The sequence below is a fragment of the Coregonus lavaretus genome (genome assembly GCF_964263955.1).
Source record: "Coregonus lavaretus genome assembly, chromosome: 29".
Classification (NCBI taxonomy): Eukaryota; Metazoa; Chordata; class Actinopteri; order Salmoniformes; family Salmonidae; genus Coregonus; species Coregonus lavaretus.
The window spans coordinates 34,371,745-34,392,504 of NC_140016.1; the positions used below are offsets into that span (position 1 = coordinate 34,371,745).

At 42.1% G+C, this 20,760-nt stretch overlaps 2 protein-coding genes across 2 annotated transcripts in view; one reads left to right on the top strand and one right to left on the bottom strand.

Moving 5' to 3' along the window:
- Positions 1–7,145, top strand: part of LOC311104662 (ETS-related transcription factor Elf-1-like) — a 58,274-nt gene extending 51,129 nt beyond the window's left edge. The window contains exon 9 of the mRNA XM_084146533.1: positions 2,830–7,145. Coding sequence (XP_084002659.1) covers positions 2,830–3,619 — 790 coding nt within the window. The 3' untranslated portion in view covers positions 3,620–7,145. The remainder of the gene's footprint in view (positions 1–2,829) is intronic.
- Positions 7,146–14,218: 7,073 nt separating this feature from the next.
- The window catches only part of tnmd (tenomodulin), a 99,834-nt gene continuing 93,292 nt past the window's right edge, over positions 14,219–20,760 (bottom strand). Inside the window, exon 7 of the mRNA XM_084147053.1 lies at positions 14,219–15,602. Within this exon, the coding sequence (XP_084003179.1) occupies positions 15,393–15,602 (210 nt within the window). The 3' untranslated portion in view covers positions 14,219–15,392. The remainder of the gene's footprint in view (positions 15,603–20,760) is intronic.

The following is a 20,760-nucleotide window of genomic DNA, read 5'->3' on the forward strand; positions in this document are numbered from 1 at the left end:
TGTTCTTCTTTGTGATCCGAACACCTCAAACTTCGATTCGTCTGTCCATAACACTTTTTTCCAATTTTCCTCTGTCCAGTGTCTGTGTTCTTTTGCCCATCTTAATCTTTTCTTTTTATTGGCCAGTCTGAGATATGGCTTTTTCTTTGCAACTCTGCCTAGAAGGTCAGCATCCCGGAGTCGCCTCTTCACTGTTGAAGTTGAGACTGGTGTTTTGCGGGTACTATTTAATGAAGCTGCCAGTTGAGGACCTGTGAGGCGTCTGTTTCTCAAACTAGACACTCTAATGTATTTGTCCTCTTGCTCAGTTGTGCACCGGGCCTCCCACTCCTCTTTCTATTCTGGTTAGAGCCAGTTTGCGCTGTTCTGTGAAGGGAGTAGTACACCGCGTTGTACAAGATCTTCAGTTTCTTGGCAATTTTTCGCTTGGAATAGCCTTCATTTCTCAGAACAAGAATAGACTGACGAGTTTAATAATATAATAATAATATGCCATTTAGCAGACGCTTTTATCCAAAGCGACTTACAGTCATGCGTGCATACATTTTTGTGTATGGGTGGTCCCGGGGATCGAACCCACTACCTTGGCGTTACAAGCGCCGTGCTCTACCAGCTGAGCTACAGAGTACCAGCTGACCTACAGAGGAGTTTCAGAAGAAAGTTATTTGTTTCTGGCCATTTTGATTCTGTAATCGAACCCACAATTGCTGATGCTCCAGATACTCAACTAGTCTCAAGAAGGCCAGTTTTATTGATTCTTTAATCAGCACAACAGTTTTCAGCTGTGCTAACATAATTGCAAAAGGGTTCTCTAATGATCAATTAGCCTTTTAAAATGATAAACTTGGATTAGCAAACACAACGTGCCATTGGAACACAAGACTGATGGTTGCTGATAATGGGCCTCTGTACGCCTATGTAGATATTCCATAAAAAATCTGCCATTTCCAGCTACAATAGCCATTTACAACATTAACAATGTCTACACTGTATTTCTGATCAATTTGATGTTATTTTAATGGACAAAAAAATAGACACAATCTATTTTACAATAGTTATATTTTGTTAGTTTTTAGTCCTGTCCTTCCTCTACCCTCAACCTCTCCCATTTTATTTCTGATGTCCATCCAGTTTGATTTTATTTGCTATATATTTTTAACTGTGCTGTTTCACAAAAGTTCTGAACCTATATACATTTTACAGAAACAGTGATCTATATTTTACGTTTGTTATGTTGTTGTTATTAGTTGTTGTTAGTTGTTATTAGTCCCATCCTTCAGCTCCATTCAACCCCTCCCATCTATCGCTTAACACCATCCATATTGGATTTCTATTTGCCATATATTTTTCAACTGTGCTTTGATGCTTCACAAAGGTTCTGAACCTTTCTATTCTCATAGTTTCTACAGATTGAAATTAAAGATAAACATTTTTTGCTAAAAGTATTATTATATTATTGATTGACTATGACTTTTCAAATCACCCAGTATTGCTATCAGCGTTAGCTCCAGGTAAATTGCAATTCTTCAGCCATTCCTGGACCTGTGACCAAAAACAAGATACATATGGACAGTACTTCCTGTTACTCAAATAAAAATTATACATCCTGTAATTAATAATTAATTAGAATTTCAACTCATGATTTGAATGGGAGTCAATTCTGAATTGAGCCCAACCCTGTTTCACATATTATAACACATTCTTTTCAAAGCGATAGCTAACAACTGCAAGCGAGCAGCAATAAAAAACAACAACAGTTCAACTCACCAGATGATGATCATTTGAAACTTAACTTCTTGTTGAAAGTTAATTTTGAAAAGGTGCAAAGCTATCAAATTAGCATCAACATCTTCGATAACACCTGCAGCTGCCGCCGCACACAAGCCTACAACAAAAACTAGCTAGATTAGACCATGGGAAAACTACTGCTCGCTATTGCGCAGTGACCTGTCTGCCTTTGAGAAGGCAGAAGTTTCCATACGTTTTAATAAAAATGGTCCCACCCATTACAAGTCTAAATGTGATTGGTTGATTTAGCTGTCACTCCAAAATTCTGCTCTAATACGGTTGAATGGCAGATGCCTTCTATTGAACTTCTGAGGGCCTAGCCAATGGTGAGCTATCTAGCTAGATTTATTTACATTTACATTTTAGTCATTATCCAGAGCGACTTACAGTTAGTGAGTGCATACATTTTCATACTGTATCATACTGCATACATTTTCATTTATCTCCCTAGAGACCACCAAAGACAAATCCTGTTTGCATCTTTTTCTCCACAGTTTTAACCCTTTCCTTTCCAACACAAACTGAAGAGATTCAATCAGAATGTCATTGAAAATAAGAATATAATCATAATATCATTGAAATATTATTAAAAAGATGAAATAGAAATTAAAATAACATTTATATTTTAAAAATACATACATTCTTGGGCCTTCTCTTTGTCCTTGAGAGTCCATTCAACATAGATGTATTGTGTGGTATTCTACAGATGTACTTGATTAGCTGAAGGCTGTATAACATAATGCATAGTGTGTTGCTGCGTGTTCTGTTATTATACCTTTCACATACTGAGATGTGGTATAGTCTGTTGCAGTCAGATTTTGAAAGCTCATATAGCATGTCAGTATGTAACATACTGGAAGCTACTTGTGTGCCTAAAGATATGTTCTATACCATAGTAGATTATACTAGAATAGAGTTCTATTTAATTCTGTGTGTCCAATGGAGTCTGAACCTGACTGTTAAGCACTTTGTGTCAACTGCTGATGTAAAAACAGTTTCATAGAATACATTTGATTGACCTGATCTCCTCTTTCTCCTCAGGAACATCAACATGGCTACCTCCGTCCCCATGGTCCTGACGTCGTCCGGCCAGTTGCAGCCCCTCCTGTCCAACTGTGACTCCAGCCTCTCCTCCCCGCCCAGGGTCATCCTCCACACTGTCCCCTCCACCACCACGGGGGGCAAGGATGTCCTCACCATCCAGACAGCCTCCTTGGCCACCGGGGCGGGCAGCCTCCAGGACCACCACCATCAGCACCAGCACCCCCAATTTATGGTCACCAGCCTGGGCTCCACCACTACCAATACGGGGGTCATCAGCTCCACCACAGCCTCCCTCAACGGCCTCCCCCGCCTAGTCACCCTCAATGCGGCCACTGGTCAACCCATGGTGGCCCAGCAACCAGGATCAGTCATCACCACCGTGCTCAAGTCCTCCAGCGGTGGCGAGCTCCTCCATGGCCTGCACGGCATCAAGGAGGAGATGCTGGACTCCTACTACCTACAGTCATTGGTTAATGGAGACCCTTCCTTTGGGATGGAGGCAGGGGAAGCAGAGCTCACCTACAGAACTGTGATCATTGGGACGAACCAAAGCCTTGGACAGAGCCAGGGGGAGACTGGCAGCGAGTCCCCAGTGAACGGACACTTTGCCCAGGGAAGCAGCCCCAGCGAGGGCCTTACCCCTGTGGAGGAGCTGGAGGTGCGTGGGGAGATGGCCCTGCAGCCAGAGCACATGCTGGGGGTCAAGGGGCTCCAGGAGCTGCCGGAGATCACTGTCCACCTCCCGGCCTCCTTCATCCAGATCAAGACAGAGCCCACAGAGGCCTAGTAGGCCTGGACTCTCCCACCAAAGCTGGACTATGGAATCAACATAAAAAAGACTTATTAACTAAGTTTCCTTTTCCTTATCCCAATAATAATCTGATTTTGAAAAACGATGGATTTTGAAATGTGGAGCGACAAACAGGCCAAATGTCGGCCCCTGCAGGATTTTTTTGTTTACTCACAGCTGTTCTAGTCACGTGCCTAAATTTTAACATCAAGGGATTGTTTTGTGATGTGTTGTTGAAGGCTCCATTGATCCGATAGAGCTCCACAGTGGAGGTGTCATAAAACCTAGCTGTCAAACAGGGAAATGGTTCCAATCATTTTTCCACCATCCATTTTTCCCATTGGGAAAAAATAAGGGCTGTGTTTCGTGTAGGCTTACCGTGGCGTGACGTTTTGATAACCATGTACATCTCTCTTGGACTAGGTGACTTTTATCAATATATTCGGCTCTATTTACTCTCAGACTCGAAAATGCTAATTAGCATCAAAGTAGACATCATGCAAGACTACAAATCCCTGCAAGCTCCTGCACGTTATCTCTACCTAACAGGGGTTGTGTCAATTAAACAAAAACTTGCACAAGACAGTTCACAGAATTGTCAATTTAAAGAAATGTTGCCAATTTATTCATTACTGAATTTAGCGAACATTAGATAGTTAATCCAGAGATTCTTACCTTTGCCTCGATTTGGCAGTCTTGTCCAGACCATCATGGAATTTGTAGTTCTTTATGATAGCCACATGAGCAGCTAATTAGCATTACATTTTTAGGGGGTAAATACAGGCATATATATTGATAAAAGTCACCTTGTCCTAGAGACACGGTTATCAAAATGTCACGTCAGGGTAAGCCTACACAAAACACAGCCGTTATTTTAAGTCTCTAAAATACCCTATGGGAAAAACGATTGGAACCATTTTCTTGTTTTACCGCTAGGTTTATGGGTATTATGACTCATACTGTGGTACTCTATTGAGGGCCTATCAAACTATCTACCTACCTTGCTTCTGTCAGTAGTCCCGCCCCCGCCCCCTTCCCAAATCCCACCCCACCAGGAGAACAGCCATTGTATAACCAGGAATCTCCCCTACCACACATGCCAGTTAGACTAGTCCATTCTCTACCTACCAGTACATCTCATCAGACTTGTGTAAATTCTAACAGACAAAAACAGCAAACTAAAAACAGGAGCTGGGTACTCATCTGGGAGAATGCAATGAAATCAGACTTGATGAGCAGAAAAGGTTTTTTTCAAAGGACGATCAATGGAAATGTACCTCACAAACCTTTTCTGAAGAGTGCCTTATACGGAAAGGTACAACGGTTCAAACTCTTGATTTGAAAAGTCTGTGAGGAGAAAAAATGACGGTTCAGATTGTTTTGACTTTTCCGGAATTTCTTCCAGATCCCTCCCTTATTATCATGTTGTTGATAAGGTGTGCTTTCCTCTTCATTACACATGGCCTTACAGCAATGTGTTACTATGGAAATGGGCATTTCATGTCCCCTTGACAATCCAATCACAAACCTGTTTGTATATAGCTGCAGAATTGATGCAGGGAGAGAGAGAGAGAGAGAGAGAGAGATACGGAGGAAAAATAAAACATATTTTACTAGCCTCCTATCTCCCCATTAAGGCCTTTAATCCTGTTTATATATAGTATATACTGAACAAAAATATAAATGCAACATGCAACAATTTCATTGATTTTACTCAGTTACAGTTCATTTGAGGAAATCAGTCAAATGAAATAAATTCATTAGGCACTAATCTATGGATTTCACATGACTGGGAATACAGGTATGTATCTGTTGGTCACAGATACCTTTAAAATAAATGGGCCTCACAATGGGCCTCAGGATCTCGTCACCGTATTTTTGTCCATTCAAATTGCCATTGATAAAATTAAATCGTGTACTCTGTCATTTTAGAGTGACCTTTTATTATCCCCAGCACAAGGTGCACCTGTGTAATGATCATGCTGTTTAATCAGCTTCTTGATATGCCACAGCTGTCAGGTGGATGGATTATATTGGCAAAGGAGAAATGCTCACCAACAGGGATGTAAGCAAAATTGTGCACAGAATTTGAGAGAAATAAGCTTTTGTGCCTATGGAAAATTTCTGGGATCTTATATTTCAGCTCATGAAACATGGGACCAACACTTTACATGTTGCGTTTAAAGATATAGTAGCGGTTTCAGGGGTGGATGGACGTTATGTGCCTGCAAGGTTTCTTTGTTTTTGGCTGCCAGGACCACGGACAGCAAGGCAAAGTATTCCCCCAGAGGCAGGCCCACGGACAGCTCCGGGGAAACTTCTCGACTGCAGCACAGCAGCCACACCCGTCTCCAGTTATAATCAGAGCCAAACTGCAGACAGGTGAAACCAATCAGTCTCTCTACTTTAACCGCGCCCTGGGGTTCTTTAGTTGTCTTTGTTTTGACCCCGGCAGGTGAATGGGTAGGAGGCTATGGGAGAAGCAGAGCGTACGGAAGGAAAATGAGGCTTTAAAGGACGAAAGGAAAGGAAAGTTGTCTTACAAGAAGGATGGAACTCCCCCAAAGACAAAGCTTGGAGGACTTTCCACGGGTAGCGAAGTATTTACTGTTTTGAGTATGATTTGTCAAGAACGCTGCCAAAGCCTGATCATAATAAACAGGTTTAACCCTTTACTTGGACTTGTGTTGTGTGTGTAAACCCTGCCTTGCAAAGAACCCGGCCCCCGAAACCGCTACTATATATATATATATATATATATAATTGAGATTCAATTTAAGGCCAATGTATTTATTTTGTGAATGTCTAAATTCTTTGTTATTTACATATGCAAAACCCGAGGGAAATTATACAAAGTATATGAAATAACAGGAAGCTTATGTCGTGTTTTTTTCCTCCAAGAAGCTGATATTTTCCATTTTTAAGCATTCCATATAATAAGTGCAGTGTTGATGATATTTTCTCTGTTTTGGACTGAAGCAAATGATCGTCTTTGTAGATATCCTCTGTCCTGTGTCATTTTTAAACATTGTATTGTATATGCTTTGGTTCTTCATCCTCTTTTACAGCGGACATACCTCTAGCTGGAGTGAGCAACAGATCATCTGACCTCACACTAGCTCAGGACCTGAGGACAAGCTTTAATGCTGCTTTTTAGAACGTGCCCAGAGCATCAGTCTTATGTCGAAGAGTTCTCTGTGTCTGCATTGACAATCTGAATGTTGACCAGTACAAAGTAATGCAATGCAAAGTTATGACAATCTATGCTCTCTAGGGTTACAAAGAATACCAAAACTGTCTTTGGTGTTGATAATTGACTGCATTGACCTCTGTGGGTGGGGGGACTGGATTTTCTTGCTTACAGACGCATACGTTGTATATACAGGTATGTTCTGGCCAACATTTTATTTTTAAGCACTGTTGTATGTGACATGTTGGGGTATGTCCGCTCTGTCTGTCCGGTCATTGTGCTTGATTGTTTTCCTTTGTCTTGGGTTTTCCATGGCTTCCTCCTATGCTGAAACTAGATTAGATTTAAAAAATAAATATATAGATATATATATATATATAATAAAACAGATTTTGCTTCAATTTCGCTTCAGTGTTTATTCAAATCAAATCAAATCAAATCAAATCAAATCAAATTTTATTGGTCACATGCGCCGAATACAACAGGTGCAGACATTACAGTGAAATGCTTACTTACAGCCCTTAACCAACAGTGCATTTATTTTAAACAAAAAAGTAAGAATAAAACAACAACAAAAAAGTGTTGAGAAAAAAAGAGCAGAAGTAAAAAATAAAGTGACAGTAGGGAGGCTATATATACAATAGAATAAAGTGACAGTAGGGAGGCTATATATACAGGGGGGTACCGTTGCATAGTCAATGTGCGGGGGCACCGGCTAGTTGAGGTAATATGTACATGTGGGTAGAGTTAAAGTGACTATGCATAAATACTTAACAGAGTAGCAGCAGCGTAAAAAGGATGGGGTGGGGGGGCAGTGCAAATAGTCCGGGTAGCCATGATTAGCTGTTCAGGAGTCTTATGGCTTGGGGGTAGAAGCTGTTGAGAAGTCTTTCAATATAATTCCCTGGAATCCAAACTGATTCCTCTACTTTTAACATCAGCCCAGCACTCAGTCTTTTTAACCAGGCTATCAATATGATATCCTGGCATCCAAACTGGTTTAAAGTATATCTTCCTCCACTGTCCCTGTACCGGGCTCGAACCAGTGATCCTTTGCTCAGAAACACAAGTGACCATCCTCCTTGACAATGTACCATCCATTTGAGTTATACAGAAGGTACCAATTGGATAGCTCCATCGGCTACATTTCAAGCTTGCTGTGGAGTGAGTTTACGGCACGTTCTTAACACAAACACTCTCCCAGGTTTCGCCCATCAACATCTTGCTTAAAGGGAGCTCTGATGAGGGACAGGCTGTGTCCAGCCATATGTCTATCCCTCTTCCATGTCTGTTGCTGTATGTCTACATGAAACCGGCAACAATTGATTAATGAGCAATAATAAGCTGTTCTTTGGTGCAACTGAGGCTATGAATTGTGCTCAGGAGACAGACGGACAAAACTAAGTCTGTTCTAGATAATCGCAGAAGTAGCTGTGCTGCTGGTTTCTAAAGTGCTTTTATTGTACACATAATGGCATTGAAGTAGGTCGAAGCTTTGAAGTTAGAGACTGTAACATGGCATTTGAAGAAGAGGAGAAGAAAAGGCCTTTCTAGGAAACTGGAATGAAGCATTTAGCAGGCTGAAGGGACTGATTGGACCGTACCTCGGAGTCCTCCTCCAGTTGCTGTGGGCAGATGAATACATTAGTGTGTATGTGATGCAGCTAGTCCAGTCGTGCTGGGGGACAGCGGTGGCTAGTGTGACGGCTGTGGCCTGGGTAGGGGGGAGGGTGTTCAAAGGGTTAACACACAACGACGACACAGAACCAGCTACAATACTACTTCCTCTCACTAACAATGACAACGTAACCATCGCCGATGGACCATTGTCCATATCCATATCGGTGATACTTCAAAACCGTCCCCTTTTATGTGTCTCATGCTATATCATATCATAGCAACAGCATCACAGAGTGAGCTGCTAATTACCTTCTCACTCTACCTGAATAGACCTGTGGTGGTGTCTAGAATTCAAAGCCAGCAAGATGCTAGTGGGATTATAAAGCTAATGAAAGACGAGCTCGTGTGTGTGTGTTGGCAGTGAGTCAGACAGGCCCAGAGAGAGAGCCAGCCCAGCCCAGCCGGGTCCTGGGAGGGGAGAGGGCTATTTCCTGCGTCGCCTGCAGCCAGTGACAGTGCGAGACGAGCTAGCTAGCGCTAGTGAGTGTTTACTGCCGTGCCAAATGCCTCTCTCAAGCGGAGTGGGGAGCTGTTGAAGGATGACATCTGACATGGTAGTGCCTCAAGCCTGTGTCGGGAACCATGGCGGAGAGATTATTCAAACACCAGACCGTCAGTGCATCATGGACCATGCACACTGACCCCACAATACAGCCCAAGCATAGTAGTGTTTGTCTGTTGTCTCATGGCGTAGTAGTACTACTGCCATGCACTGTGCTCTGCCTAGCAACCCGCCTTGACTATAATATTCATAGCCATCTGAGGGGCCACTGGGCTCTGAATATATGAAAGGATTTAGATCACAGTGGGCATAGAGGTCGATATGTGCTGTTGTTTGAATTTTACCAATGCTTTAAAGTTTGAGTTAGAAAGCGCAAATAAAGGCATTCATGTACTCAAGCTGACAAGGCCCCTGTAGGTAATCATAAAATAAAAGCAACACGGGTAATGTCTTAAAATGGCCATTCTCTCATGACACCACAAGATGGCACTAGCAATACATCTGTAACACTATCCACCTGACAAGCCAAACATGGTTCTCCCCGTCTCTCATGTCTGCATAGCCTATTAGTTTACAATCAATTTCCCCAAAGAACAACCCAACACAACTAAATTAATGGACAAGTAATGCTTAATACCAAAATAAACAGCTTCGAGGTAGCAAAAGTAGTGAATTCAGCTCTGAGATAACAAAAGGAGAGAATTCACAAGTGTGGGCTAGTGGGCTACAGTACCTGTTACTAATCTTTGGGCCAGTCAGGCAAAGCAAAGCCCTTTCAACACTGTTAACCTGGTGGACTGCATTTATTGGTTGCATGGATCCTGCAGCACTGTTTCTCTTTTGTATGTCTGCTCTGCTCACAATGCTAAACAAGCTTACAGGGATTTTTTCCTAGATGCTGAATAATTTGCATAAGGACAATGGGCATGAGGGTTTGCCTTTGAAACTACCGTTTACTATGAGTGAAGTCATAGATACAGATTTTAATGTGTAGCTTGTACTCATTTGGAGTGGGTGTATGTTGAGTAATGATACACCTACTCACAAATTGGAAAATTCACATTTCAAATGAATTTCAATAGCCAAACAATGTTTGCCCACGGTCTCTCTTCTCAAAATGTATCACTCACGAATCAGGTACTAATCAGAATCTATTTCTCTCATAGCAAGATGGAGAACAACTGAGGTTTTATTCTTGGCAAATTTGACAGTTATGGACCAAATTGACATTGATACATTCATTATTAGTTAGGGAAATTGTACCAAATCATCATCTAACAGAACAACCTTCACCTGTCTTGTTTTACCTTCAGAAATCCTAAATTACAAGGGGAGAAGAACAACAGTCAGATCAGTTATGAGGGGAATAATCCAGATTGACTTTCATGGTCTTCTTTACTCATCGGCCAAGACTCCCAAGTAGGCGTGAAACGTTCTCGGTAACACTATCGCTGTAATATCTGCATCACCTTCCACCGTCAGGGTGAGGCGGCCCATTCAAAATGTCTCTCAAGGCTCCCATGGGCAATATACTCTCACAACCACACAATAGCCAAGCCCTGAATCTCCTGGGAAACCTTGTTGGATTGACAATACATGATACCGCTGGTTATCAAACATACAATATCATAATAATATCAAACATAATACTGGTGCTCAGATAACCTAACCATTTTATACACAGTCAGTCCTTCAGGCCATCCTCTCTCTCTCTCTCTCTCTCTCTCTCTCTGTCTCTCACTCTATCTGACTCACGCTGTCTCTCTCTCAATCTCCCTCTACAGCTCTTCTTCTCCCTCTCTCTCTCTCTCTCTCTTTCTCTCTCTCACTCTGTCTGTCTGACTCGCTCTGTCTCTCTCTCAGTCTCCCTCTACAGCTCTTCCTCTCCCTCTCTCTCCCTCTCTTTCTCTCCCTCTCTCTCCTTTCTCTTCTCTCTCAATTGTTTGGCGTGTCTGCTGCTAGAACATACTGATTGTGTCAGCTTCAATAAACACGGCAGCATTTGACGTGATAAGGGAAAAATATAGGGAGAAACAAAATATATATCAACACAGATTTCATGTACTTTTCAGAACCGCCTTGAGGCATGGCGGAGCTGCCTGTCAGCACATTTGAAGTATGTTTGCAATTATCTGATTTGTTAACCGATTTGAAAATACAATGCGTTTGCAGCTTGAACTCCAAGTTTTTTGCTTCCGCCTGCTAAAAAATTAGCATAATTAAGGTCAGTTTTGCACTTTTTCATATTTCCACTAGTTTCCAATATTTAACCTGTTTAATGGATGTAATCAAAATAAAGAATCACGTTTAAGTGATCAGTGGTTTGATTGTTTTAAATTATTTTAAAACATCTGTCCTTCACCATAGATGAGATCGAGATCCAATCCACTCCACTCTGGATACCTGGCCAGGGTCATGTTCAGCAGGGCACTCCGCAGCAAAACCAAAATGTGTGTTTCTTATTGGAGAAGTCCAGGTAGTCCCTCCCTGTTTGAGTCAGTTTTCTTCCTTTTGGTGCCTAATGAACACAGCCCAGGTGAATTCTACTTTGTGACTCTATGAGCAGGTGTGGGAAGAGGAGACAAGTTTATGGCTGATCTATGCATGGCTAAGGGATGATTGTACCTATGATTCGTCTTTTGAGGTTGATGGGTTTTTGACTTTCTTCTCAACATTGTAAATGTAGAGGTAAATCAAGAGAACCTACACTACTGGTCAAAAGTTATATAACACCGACTCATTGATTTTTTATTTAAAAAAAACTATTTTCTACATTGTAGAATAATAGTGAAGACATCAAACCTATGAAATAACACATATGGAATCATGTAGTAACCCAAAAAGTGTTAAAAAAATCTAAATATATTTTATATTTGAGATTCTTCAAATAGCCACCCTTTGCTTTGATGACAGCTTTGCACACTCTTGTAATTGTCTCAACCAGCTTCATGAGGTAGTCACCTGAAATGCATTTAATTGAACAGGTGTGCCTTCTTAAAAGTTAATTTGTGGAATTTCTTTCCTTCTTAATGCGTTTGAGCCAATCAGTTGTGTTGTGACAAGGTAGGGGTGGTATACAGAAGATAGCCCTATTTGGTAAAAGACCAAGTCCATATTATGGCAAGAACAGCTCAAATAAGCAAAGAGAAACGACAGTCCATCATTACTTTAAGACATGAAGGTCAGTCAATACGGAAAATGTCAAGAACTTTGAAAGTTTCTTTAAGTGCAGTCGCAAAAACCATCAAGCGCTATGATGACACTGGCTCTCATGAGGACCGCCACAGGAATGGAAGACCCAGAGTTCCCTCTGCTGCAGAGGATAAGTTCATTAGAGTTACCAGCCTCAGAAATTGCAGCCCAAATAAATGCTTTACAGAGTTCAAGTAACAGACACATCTCAACATCAACTGTTCAGAGGAGACTGTGTGAATCAGGCCTTCATGGTCAAATTGCTGCAAAGAAACCACTACTAAAGTACACCAATAATAAGAGGAGACCTGCTTGGGCCAAGAAACATGAGCAATGGACATTAGACCGGTGGAAATTTGTCCTTTGGTCTGGAGTCCAAATTGGAGATTTTTGGTTCCAACCACCGTGTCTTTGTGAGACGCGGTGTGGGTGAACAGAAGATCTCCGCATGTGTATTTCCCACCGTAAAGCATGGAGGAGGAGGTGTTATGGTGTGGGGGTGCTTTACTGGTGACACTCTCTGTGATTTATTTAGAATTCAAGGCACACTTAACCACAGCATTCTGTAGCGATATGCCATCCCATCTGGTTTGGGCTTAGTGGGACTGTCATTTGTTCTTCAACAGGACAATGACCCAACACACCTCCAGGCTGTGTAAGGTCTATTTTATCAAGATTGAGAGTGATGGAGTGCTGCATCAGATGACCTGGCCTCCACAATCCCCCGACCTCAACCAAATTGAGATGGTTTGGGATGAGTCGGACATCAGAGTGAAGGAAAAGCAGCCAACAAGTGCTCAGCATATGTGGGAACTCCTTCAAGACTGTTGGAAAAGCATTCCAGGTGAAGCTGGTTGAGAGAATGCGAAGAGTGTGCAAAGCTGTCATCAAGGCAAAGGGTGGCTATTTGAAGAATCTCAAATATAAAATATATTTTGATTTGTTTAACACTGTTTTGGGTACTACATGATTCCATGTGTTATTTCATAGTTTTGATGTCTTCACTATTTCACTACAATGTAGAAAATAGTCAAAATAAAGAAAAACCCTTGAATGAGTAGGTGTTCTAAAACTTTTGACCGGTAGTGTATGTTTAAAGCAACATTTCTGGGAAGGAGGGTACAGAGAAAGGCATTGGATTTACTTCAAACAAACATGAATCAAAGTGAAACCGGTTCTATTGTTTCTCATCTGTCTTTTTAAGTTTGCATGTTTACCTCTTTTGTTGTTTTGATAAAAGAGTATCTACTAAGGTTTCTTTTTGAGGAAGGATATCAGTAACACTTCTTATGAACTACCTCTATGATACATTATAACAACATCGGTGCTAATAACAGTGCTCATAAACATCTATAAGTACTTTCCTAGAGCATTATGAACAGGGTGTATAATGCTTTATGAAGCAAAGTGAAATATGACATAATCAATCAATCAATTTTGGAGTCAGGACATTCAGTGAGTAATAGATTGACCCTCAAAGGTTAATAGATGTTTGAACTGCAGCACTGGACCATTTAAATGTATGGTATTTGACCTTTATCAACCAATGTTGGAATTTCAGCAAGTTGAAACCTCACTTTTGTATCCATATTAGGAAGTTCCTCAATTGTCAGGTGAAACTCCATTAATCATCAGATAAAACTTCCTAATATGGATGCCGTATCACCATAGTCACTTTTAATTTAAAGTCAGTTCTTTATCTTGATATGAGTGGGTATTAGAATTTAGTTAACAGATACATTTTACTTGTATGTAATTGTTGATCACTTAAGCATGTCAAGCCATGACATTTCTCTTATTGTTGTAGGCCTACCTATGCTGGTAGAATCACTGTTCAGAGCATACTTATACTCGTGAGCTTGAGGAACAGGGAAAATTAGCAAATATTACTGTATGGTAATTGAACTGTGGAACTATTACAATCATTTACAGCCATTGTAGTTAAAACAATGCTGCATAAAATAACAATAATTAGTTTACATCAAATAAAGATAGTCAAGTTTAATTAGAAGAATGAAGCATATACATGTATATAGGCATTGCTTTATTATAATTAGTAGACTCATTCTGATAGTAAAAATCAAGGTTTTTGTATACTTTCTCATCCATACAATAAACACTCTTTCAAGGTAACATGCGAACTGTGGTAAACAATAGTCAAAATAGATAATTCACAAAAAAATGACACGTTATTTTTGTTCAACTGATAAAGTCTAGAAAGGGTTCAATGCTCTTGACAGAGTGAACAGGCTACAGCCTATGTATATACAGGCTACAGCCTATACAGGCTACAATTCTATATCCATATTCCAAAGCAGACCTGGGCTCAAATAGTATTTTTTTGTTTTTTTCAAATACTTAAGCTGTGTTTGATTGAGATTATATGGCGCACCACTGGGATAGTCTGAAAAGTGCAAACCTTGTCCCATCTGGCACTCCAGGAAGGCTCAATCAAATGCTCAAAGTATTTGATAGAAATCGAATACTATTTAAACCCAGGTCTGCTCCACAAGCAAGAGGTCGGTTACATGCCACCCATAATAAAGATAAAGAAGAACATTAAATGAGAAAGAAATCAGCAATGAGAGATTTAAAACATGTTGAAAGCAAAATTGCACTTCAGTGCACAGACACAACAAGGCCACACAACCAGAATTTGATGGCTAGGTAAACGTTCACAATGTAACAGCTCGGGAGATCTAATGGCTTTTAGAGATATCGCCTAGACGCTCCCAAATCTCAATTTAGACTTAAGACAGACTGACAGTCAATTTGCTTATTTTTTTTTTTAGATAGGATGGATAATAATTGTGTACTAGAAATGTGTTGCTATCACAAAGGCTTTGGAATACTGATTGGGGAGTAGCAAGGGTTGCATTCGTTTTACCTCACAAGTGCACCAGTTGGGCTGAGTTTGCACTTGGCCTGATGGAATGGTCTCAAATGTGCAAACTCCACCCACCTGTTGCCCTGGGTGGGCCAAGGCTGGGTTTACACTCCACCAAGCGTTCGCCTTAGCAAAACTGAATCGATGCTTGCGTAGAGTTATTACAAATTCTGGCAAGCACCAAACTCTCTGTGTGGTACATGGTGAAGTCACAAAGTGGTTGCTGAGACTCTACGCCCTAGTGCGGTGTAAACCCAGCCTAAAACGAACGCACCTATCATGTGAGCTGAAACATAGTGAATCCTGTTTCACCATCCAATCAGATCCTCCCGAGCATACGGGCGATCCACCAGTTGCAGGGCATGATGATCTGACAGATGACACGTCCTCCTTGGTAGTAGTACGGGTAGGGGTTAAAACCCCCCAGGGGCTCATAGTAGCGCTGGCAATAGCGGTAACCACGACGACAGTGCTGGCAGCAGTAGCCATGGTCATCCAGGCGGTTATCCAGCTCAACTCCAATGTCTCTCTGTGAAGGACAAGTGGCAAGTCCATGAGAGGAAGGAAATACATTGAGTGCTTCAAAGGGCAGGTGATGCAAATAAAGGAGAGCCAGAGAGCGAGAGATAGACAGCAATCTTGAGAAAATGGAATTGGAAGTATAGGTGGAGTGTGGAATGCACACCCCGCACTGGCAAGGTTTATTCTTCTGCGGTAGCTATTTATTCAAAAATGAAGTGCTAAATGTTTCTCTTTATTTTGGCTTTACAATTTTCTGTTCAGTAAGGTGTGCACTTATACTTTAAATTAAATATTTATCAAGCAAAATCAATCTCCTTTTCTTTTCCCTGTGAAGGACACAAAACTAGGGCCACACACGATGAATACCAGCACTACCAGAGCAGGGACAGTCAGAGACAGAGGATTTGATTGGGTGAATTGATGTTCTCGCTTCGGTCGTGGGTCAGAAAAAAGCTATGAAGCAGCTAAACAGAAAAGAAAGATCAAAATGGATGTCTAAGGAAATGAATGGACAAAATGATTCCACGCTCGACCGTGACACACAGATCAAGATAGCATTGGAAAGCGGGGCCGCCTCGATCCGGGAACATAAAACATGATATAATACCCTTGACCTTTCTGTTATGTCAGTGGTAGCATTACTCTTAGCTTCACCAAGCTCCATCTCACATCCCAGAGTCCTCGGCCCCGTTGTCCCAGCGCTATATTCAATCAAAGTGAATCTGACACTGCCGGTTACCGGGAAATATACAGTATTTCTTTCATCTCTGACCTCCCACTCCCCCTGCCGTGACCCATGCGAGCTGAACCAAAATGGCCACAATCCCTCCATTAGAGCCTATAAATGAAAGGCTCTTTGTCTTGGGCGCCCTCCCCCTGACCTTGACTTTAAGTGGATGACACATTCCTAAAGCAACTAGGCAAGTAATGATCGACTAACAAGGATCCTTTTATTTGCTTGCGTCGAATGGGTGTGAATTTATATAAGGCCTAAATGATACCCAAATGAAAGGTAAATTGGGCAGAATGAATGGCCCTTGGCTTTTTCCATTGTGCCAGTCCTCCGGGCGCATGCCCTCTCCAGACGGTGTTAGGGCTGAGTGCCATGCCTTTGATCGAGGGCAATTCTGAATTGGGCTCAGAGAAGTGCCACTTAAAGCGCTCTCAGAGCTGCACAGATACAGGCATTTGACAACGTTTTCAAATCTCCTGCAGTGAGAGAATTTGACTAAATCTTCAGAGACAATCCAGCACTGTCTGGTTAAATAGCTTAGATGAAAGAGACCAATCGTCCCCCCTTCGGACTTTACCTGGCGCTTTGCCTTTGCTTATGAGTCAGCCTTTCGTAACAGAAGACAAATAAAACAGAACAGAAATCCATTGAGAGGGGGAACAATGCAAGGTAATTGTTTCCTCCCAGTCTTTAAAAGGCCTGGGACCCATAGGAACACAGCTTTGACCCTAATTTCTCCTCTACAGTTAATTATGGGCGGTGTGGACTGGAAGTTGTTTGGCTACTTTCCTAGAAAGGCAGTATTAGTCACAGGAAATAGTTTACAGGGCACTAAATGGTCCAGGGTCTCACAGATGTTGTTGACTCTATTGTTTGTGGCTGGTGTTAAGCTACATTCAGCCTCCCATAACTTTTGGAGCCAGCATAATAAATCCACAATACAAACACAGTGCAGTAAGTAGGATTCAAATCACAACTGCTGTGACAGATGATAAATGGACTAACATTACATACTCCTAACATCGGGGACTAACAGCTCGGAAAGAAAAAAAGGATGATATGCAAAAGGTGTGTTTGATTTACGACTCTGACAATGGCTGGTGGGCAATTACTGATTGATGATTTTAGTAAGTTTAGAGTCATCAGCTGCGAGGCAACAATCTATTATGGAAACAACACAGACAATAATCTTATCAGCCGCCTCACAGCTAAAACTGTGATGGTATGAAATCCAAAACCAGAGCTTCAGTTTGGGAAAATGAATGGAAATATATTTATTCAAATAATGGGTGATTACAAAAACAAACAGACAATAAGTTGGCATTGTACTTCTGAGACAAATTAATCAGAGGCATCCTTTTTTAAAGCGCATATTAATCATTTTTGCTTTAAATTCCCCTCTTCAATGACGGCGGGTGTTCAGAATGGGACACCCTGGGAAATCTGTGCTCGTCACAAACAAGCAGCATAACGACGGGGAAAAGTCATTACCCTCACTCCGTCGGATTTCTGACTTCATCACACACCGAAACGGCACCTCATGCATAACATCATATCAAAGGTTTGATCAGTCTGTCAAGTCGAAAACTTTCAGTCAGTCATTCAATAATAAGGAGGAAGTGAATCGAGAAGCGACGACTAATTTGCAGCAGGTACTGCCTTGCACTCCCAGTGCTAATTGTGTGGTCTCATCATCCACATCAAAAGCCACATTTTCTCATTATGCAGGCAAGGGTGAAACCTCTAATGGTTAAAGTCAAGGGGAAATATAATATGAAATATGAAACATATTAGTAAAATATGCCACTTAGCTTTTATCCAAAGCAACTTGCATACATTTTTAGTAGGTGTACAGTATGTGGGACATGAACCCACGACCTTGACGTCATTAGCACCACCCGCCATGCTCTTACTAACTGAGCCACACAGGCCCAGGCAGTATCTGTGTTTACAGTTTGGCGTAGCTTACGCTCAGGGAGCAGAGGAGGTATTTACAGCTTCTGTTTACCCTCGGTCTCCTGTGAACCATCACTGCCAACTCATGCATGGGCAGCCTTGTTGTTTCAACGCTAGCTTTGGCTGGCAAAGAGGGCAGAGGTACAGGGTCACACCATGGCCCACCACCAACCATCCAACCGCCAACCTCCAACCGGCCCAAAACCGGCACAGAACATGTGAGTGCCAGCTTGATCGACTGAGTCCTGCTGCCCAATCATATATGAAGGCTTTTCCTTCCCCTATCTAGGTCAAGGACAGTGATGCGGCTCCTCCAGCGATGTCGGATGATAGTTATTCAGTCGGAGAGATATCCAGGGCCGCTGCCTCAGCGCCGTGCGAATGCTCCACCGTGGCAACCGCGGCTAAAGGTCGGCCCCATATATCTCCCCACCTCTGTCACTGCTACTCTAATGAAAAAAGTCAGGCCGCATCGAAATAACCCGCGTCAATACGAAACCAGGGGCTCCAGTGGCGGTCAGGCAAGGGGCCACGGTGGAGGCCAGATCAGGTGGAGGGTAAGAATCGGCGCTCTACAAAAGATCAAGGTCTATGTCGGCATCCCACTCAACAGCAACTTCAGACTCCCCACTTATAACTAAACCGCCTCCCCCTCCGTCGGTCACAAAGGCCTTTGTTATCTGCCGGGCCCACAAACACTGACAGGCTGTGGCCATGGAATGGGCCGGTTGGAGATTTAGCTAGGTGCAGTATTACCTTGGATGATAGCAGTGGAACATTTATAAAGGGGAGCGGGTTTCATCTCAGTACATAGCATTGCAGCTGCGGCCATAGAGGATGAGCAGGGAGGAGGGGAGGAATAGAGGAGGAGAGGTAGATAGGAGGAGAGTGCATGCACGCAGGCAGGTATTTCTGGGTCCAGCCTGATAAATGTTAATATTATGGCTGCGGTGTGTGTATGTGTGTATGCATGCTGGCCCACCTACCTGTGTGCATGTGTACAGTATGTACGTTTACCTTTGCGTGTATGTGTGTGTCAAGGGTAATTAATCATGGAGTACTAAGCCGCTCACATGCACAAAAATGTGGCATTTTGGCCGCTTGACACTTTTCTTTCTTGACTTGATAATTAAAGCATAATTAATAAATGTAGCCTATCTATTCAGTAATGAGTGTCCTTGGGAGTGTTGCTTTGTACGGTGCTAGCTGCCTGCCTTCGCCCGGAAAAAGACAAGAAAGGCTGCCTTTGAAGGCTATATATTCCTCTCCATTAATGGAGAGACATTAAGAGAGTCTTAAGCAAGGCAAGTTCATTTAAACAGATATATTGAGCAATTTCTATGCCCTGTGGTACACAAAGACAAGTCCGTTTTATGCCATGAAAGTCAGCATCAATTAGCGAGCGATTTCTATGCACAAAGAAACTAAGGAGAACTTAGGTCTTGGTGTGCATCCACTAGTTCAAAAGAAGTGAACTACTGGATACACAAAGTATATCAAACATTAGGAACACCTTCCTAATATTGAGTTGCACCCCCCATTTGCCCTCAGAACAGCCTCAATTCATCGGGGCATCTACAAGGTGTTGAAAGCATTCCACAGGGATGCTGGCCCATGTTGACTCCAATGCTTCCCACTGTTGTGTCAAGTTGGCTGGATGGCCTTTGGGTGGTGGATCATTCTTGATACACATGGAAAACTGTTGAGCATGAAAAACCCAGCAGCGTTGCAGTTCTTGACACAAACCGGTGCACCTGACACCTACTACCATACCCTGTTCAAAGGCACTTAAATATTTTGTCTTGCCCATTCACCCTCTGAATGGCACACATACACAATCCATGTCTCAATTGTCTCAAGGCACAAAAATCCTTCTTTAACCCGTCTCCTCCCCTTCATCTACACTGATTGAAGTGGATTTAACAAGTGACATCAATAAGGGATCATAGCTTTCACCTGGATTCACCTGGTCAGTCTATGTCATGGAAAGAGCAGGTGTTCTTAATGTTTGTATACTCAGTGTATAGGCCCTATATATACACATTGAACAAAAATATAAACGCAACATGTAAAGTGTTGGTCCCATGTTTCATGAGGTGAAATAAAAGATCCCCGAAATTTTCCAGACGCATAAAAAGCTTATTTCTCACAAATGTGTTTACAGTTTAGTGAGCATTTCTCCTTTGCCAACATAATCCATCCACCTGACAGTTGTGGCATATCAAGAAGCTGATTAAACAGCATGATCATTACACAGGTACAATAAAAGGCCACTCTAAAATGTGCAGTTTTGTCACACAACACAATGCCACAGATGTCTGAAGTTTTGAGGGAGCGTACAATTGGCATGCTGACTGCAGAAATGTCCACCAGAGCTGTTGTCATTTCTCTATCCTAAGCCGCCTTCAATGTTGTTTTATTTCTGTCTGTAATAAAGCCCTTTTGTGGGGAAAAACTCATTCTGATTGGCTGGGCC